At 37.7% G+C, this 4809-nt stretch overlaps 1 protein-coding gene across 1 annotated transcript; it reads left to right on the top strand.

Moving 5' to 3' along the window:
- Positions 1-2943: 2943 nt before the first annotated feature.
- On the top strand, positions 2944-4542 carry LOC149207453 (uncharacterized). Its single transcript, XM_089398043.1, has 3 exons — positions 2944-3981; positions 4142-4291; positions 4438-4542. Exons 1-3 carry the CDS (start codon positions 2944-2946, stop codon positions 4540-4542), a joined length of 1293 nt encoding a protein of 430 aa, XP_089254169.1.
- The last annotated feature ends 267 nt before the right edge of the window (positions 4543-4809 follow it).

Raw genomic sequence — 4809 nt, 5'->3', positions numbered from 1 at the left:
ATGCCTACGCAAGATGTTTGGCATAGTTTTAGAGATGGCTTAGTTACAAATCCTTTGATATGCATTTTAAAGACTTTGGATATATTGTGCATGGGTCCTTATTCCCAAACAAATGAACAAAAGTTACAACCTACAAGCCACCATGCTATAGTGAAACATCTGAGGCATATTCCTTGTGCGATCCTTCCACCAATGAGGTGGTTGAAAGGAGGGATGTTGGCTTTGATTACATTATTCCCCACGGTCCACAAAGATCTTACACCAATTTCATTGTAGAGGATGATCGTCTTATTTTGGGTGCTTCTTTTGCCTTCCCTATAGTGTTGCAATGAATATTCCATGATGAGGCCTTATTTATGACTTGTTGGGTACTACCAGTACTGAAGCCTCGTCTACTCAGGTGGCTCTCCATGATCTTTTATCGATTGTGCCACCTCATCATAGTGTTATAACAAAATTCCTATTCTTGCTTTACCATGATTTAGGTCATGATCAATAGCTTTGTGGTCTACTTCTGTTATTCAACGCCCTCTCCTCGAAGGAGAACTTGGATGTTGACAAAAGCAGATCTGCATTCTCTTATTTCCAAGGTTGATGCAGATACTATTTTTTACCTTCAATTAGACATTAAACTCTCAAATGGAATTATGCTATGGTTGTTGCTTATATCACTCTTAATGAAAACTCAACTTTAGGATCTAGTCCCATTGCCCAGCAATAAGAATTTGGTTAATTGCAAATGGGTGTATGAAACCAAGTGGAATGCAGAAACTTGATGTCAGGAGACTTAATATTGTATGGATGAGAATGAGTCTTGAATACAAGTACAACTATCCTCTCCGTTGGATTCCTATATAATTGCCATAACAATCAATCTCTTTACCTTAGTAGAGTGAAGATTCCTTGGTGCTATATTCATTGCATCATGAATTTGCCTACTTGAGAGGAAATTAAACATTTTAGAGGACAAGATATTTGAGAGATGTTGTTGAGCCTTCTTTCTATTACGGTATTACCTTAGAAATAATCTTGTATATGGTGTTGCACAAAGAGAAAGGTTTGAAGTTCCCTAAGGAGTTAGGAGAATCCTTCTTAAGCCTTTTTGTAAAGCTCAAGGCTGTCTTCTATGAAACAAGATATGCTACATCTACAAAAGTATATGTAAAACGAGGTTCATGGCATTCTCATTTTCGTTTTCCTTTTTTCTCTATAGTTTATCTCTAACTTTAAATGAGCAGGTCTTTGAATTCTGATTTTTTTCTCTGACTTATTGAATCTGTCTGTTCTGTAGAAGTATCAGAATTTTAAATTGTGATGTTAGCTTCATACAGGTCTTTGAATTCTGATTTTTTTTTTTGACTTATTGAATCTGTGTGTTCTGTAGAAGTATCAGAATTTTAAATTGTGATGTTAGCTTCATACTTTTAGCTGCTTTGGATAACAAAATCTGTACACTTCTATCACCTTTTTTTAATATTCTTTGGGTTAAACTTAAATATGAATTTAGTTCTATACAAATGATAACATACTGGTTATTGCATCTCTCCAAGCTGTATTGTAATGTTTTCTATCTGATACTTTGTAAAGGACAGATTATTTTGAAATATAAATGGCATATAAAATTGTATGATTGGTTTGAGAAGACAAATTATGCAAGAGCATGAGTTATAAATGTTATACTTGTGATTTATATTTATCACTGATTCTGTGGCTATCCGTTGACACGTTGAACTATTGTGTGTTTGGCATATAATCTTTCCTTAAAACTGGGGTTTAAAAATTGGCTGAACCTGAACCAGCTATTTTTCTGGTTCAAGCTAGCCATCTGACTGGCCCTTATAAGACTGTATGTCTCATACTGAATTTTATGTTTGAGCCTATTCTTGTCCTAAACTGATTTGGACCCACCATTTCAGAAAAAAACAGGGAAAACCAACTACAGTGGACCCTTTCTTTTTGGTTGTTTATTTATTTGGTTGGTCAGTTCCACCCCAAAACCCATGTTGTTCCCTCAACTTTCCACATGATCATTGACAGGATGCAAAGAATACAACACATATCTAACAAAAGGACATGTAATAGGATTATGGACTCTAGAGTCTAGAGGCCACCATTTAGATCCTTGATGTTTATATATTTTGTTTTAAGATATGTATCACACTTGGTGTCATTTTTGTATATTCATCCTTACATGCTATAAGCAGGCTTTGCATATTTGGTGTTTGATGGTTTGGATATATATATATATATATATATATCAGTTCACAAATCCGTTTGCTGACCTGTTCCTTTTCCTGCCTGCTTTGAAATCCTCATCAGATCTTTGTGTTGTGTGTTGTATTTTTTATGTTCTTTGTTATGATTTTGCTGCTGTTCAGCATATGATTTATGTTAAATTGTTTATAACATTTACATAAGAAACTCTTATGGGAATCAGTTAATTAAGCAAACATGGTGAAACAAGTACATCACAGCCCAAGTATTTCACACTCCCACCGCCACGGTAGTGTCATTTGTCTGCTCGCAGGAGCAGGTACTTTGCACATCACTGGAGTCCACTCGGGATGTGTCCGCAGCTGGCAAGATCGGAAAGATATTGGGGCAGCGTCTCCTCTTCTAGGACATCCCCGCAGTCTCAGTCTTCATGAAGAGGGAACAGAATCCTCTTCTAGGACATCCCCGCAGTCTCAGTCTTCATGAAGAGGGAACAGAATCCTCTTCTAGGACATCCCCGCAGTCTCAGTCTTCATGAAGAGGGAACAGAAATACCACAGGAAGGTTAAGTCCCTCATTGATGGCTTGAGAGACTCCGGTATTCAACTCATCTGAATACGAAAAAATGGAATGTCAAATCCGTATGTTTCTCATTCGCCATTTTTAATTTTTCAGGTGGGAAAAAAACCTAAATTTGATCATAAAATTACTCCATGGTTATAACACTAGATGCCAACAAAATATTGCTGTACATTGCCCAATGGGTTTCTCTTGATATGGGGGATTGCCGTGGTAGTTTCTGGAGCTATTCTATTTTTGCTTATGGCTGGCATTCTGAATAGGGCCCTGCCTACAAAGAAACAGAGGGATGTCTGGTACGAGGTCAAAAATCAAATTATAAATGCTCTCTTTACCCTGTTGTGCCTCTACGAACACCCAAAGCTTTTTTATCATCTTTCACTTCTCATTAGATGGAAACCAGAGGACATTGTCAAGCTTAGAAAGGTCTACTGCAAAAATGAAAGTTACAAACCTCATGAAAGGGTGCACATTATGGTAGTAGTGCTACTTCTGCAACTGACAATTTTTGGACAGTATGCGGTCTTTTGTCTCAATTGGGTTTATAAGAGATCAGAGCATCGGGCTATTGCTGTGGATTCGAGCGAAGGCGTTTCAATAGGTGTTGCTGTTGCAGTTGCTCTATATCTAATCCTCAGTCCTCTCAGAAAGGATTACGAAGCTGAAACTGATTTGGAGGCTCAAGCAGATCTTACTCAGATAGGTGATAACCCTGTAAATGGCGAATCTACATGTATGCTACTTGAAAAGAAATACTCTTTTCTTCTAAGAGATAGTAAAAGAATGGAACCTAAACCAGAATGGCAGGGAGGTCTATTTGACTGCAGCAGTGATCATTCTGTTGTAGTTTTTTCAACATTTTGTGGGTTCTGTGTTTTTGGGTGGAACATGGAAAGACTAGGATTCAGGAACATGTATATACACATAGCGACCTTCATTTTGTTTTGCATGGCCCCTTTTTGCATCTTCACCCTTTCTGCCATGAATATTCATAATGAGGATATTCAGGAAGCTCTTGCTATCGCTGGGCTAATTCTTTGCGCTTTTGGGCTTCTTTATGGTGGGTATTGGAGGATCCAAATGCGGAGGAGGTTTGGCCTACCTGGGAATCGCTGGTGTTGTGGTCAGCCTAATGTGACAGATTTAGTGCAGTGGCTTTTCTGTAGTGTCTGTTCTCTGTGTCAGGAGGTTTGCACCAGAAATTTCTATGAGGTCTATGAAGAGCTTTGTCTTAGACAATATTTTGGCCAAGATCCACCAAACCAGAGAGATGCTTTAGCCAGATCGATTCCGAGGCCGCGATTTAGTATTCGGAAAATCCACTATATATTCCACTTTTAGCTTGCAGAGTTACTATGGAACTCTCATTGACTTCATGCTAACAGATTCAAAAGAATTGCTTTATGTAGAGTATTCCAAGCCAGAAGAAACCCAGGGTGCTTTGTCATTGAACAATATGGACGTTGGTGGGCAACGTTTAAATGTTGAGATGACCAAAGTTACACTGTGCAGGTTTGCTAAGTGTTTGATCTTCACTTTTTGTGTTTATTGTATCCTTTATTAACCCATTCATCTCAAAACCAGTGGTTGTTGGCTTGGTATCACTTATAACTATATACTCCAAACTGCCTTGTACATTTCCAGTACATACCCTATTCAGAAGAGTTTGATGAGGCGTCCATGATGTTTGAGCGACAAGCTCTATTTGCATGCCTTTTACTCTCCAAAAAAATGCCTGGCATATGGTGATTAACTGAAAGGATTCAGTTCAACTTTTTTGTTAGGTGTTTGCATGCAAAGTAAGTTGAAGTCTTCATCAACAAATCTAACTCAAGCAGATGCTCAAATGAACTCCAGGCTTTATGCCTTCTATATATTTAAAAATTATAAAACTTTATGCTGTTTAGTAGCACAGATCAAGCTTACCTTCTATGGTAGGCTTTATGCCTTCTATATATTTAAAAATTATAAAACTTTATGCTGTTTAGTAGCACAGATCAAGCTTACCTTCTATGG

This window comes from Pinus tabuliformis, chromosome 1_2 (genome assembly GCF_031772625.1).
Source record: "Pinus tabuliformis cultivar Carrire ecotype Pingquan chromosome 1_2, CPIR1, whole genome shotgun sequence".
NCBI lineage: Eukaryota > Viridiplantae > Streptophyta > Pinopsida > Pinales > Pinaceae > Pinus > Pinus tabuliformis.
This window is presented reverse-complemented; position numbering and strand designations above follow the sequence as displayed.

Excerpts from the sequence above, each read along its gene's own strand:
- LOC149207453 (XM_089398043.1), top strand. The coding sequence starts at position 2,944 with ATGCCAACAAAATATTGCTGTACATTGCCCAATGGGTTTCTCTTGATA. Across the intron at positions 3,982-4,141 it reads TCTGTTCTCTGTGTCAGGAG|AGTTACTATGGAACTCTCAT; the intron begins GTTTGCACCAGA and ends TTTAGCTTGCAG. Across the intron at positions 4,292-4,437 it reads TAAATGTTGAGATGACCAAA|TACATACCCTATTCAGAAGA; the intron begins GTTACACTGTGC and ends GTACATTTCCAG.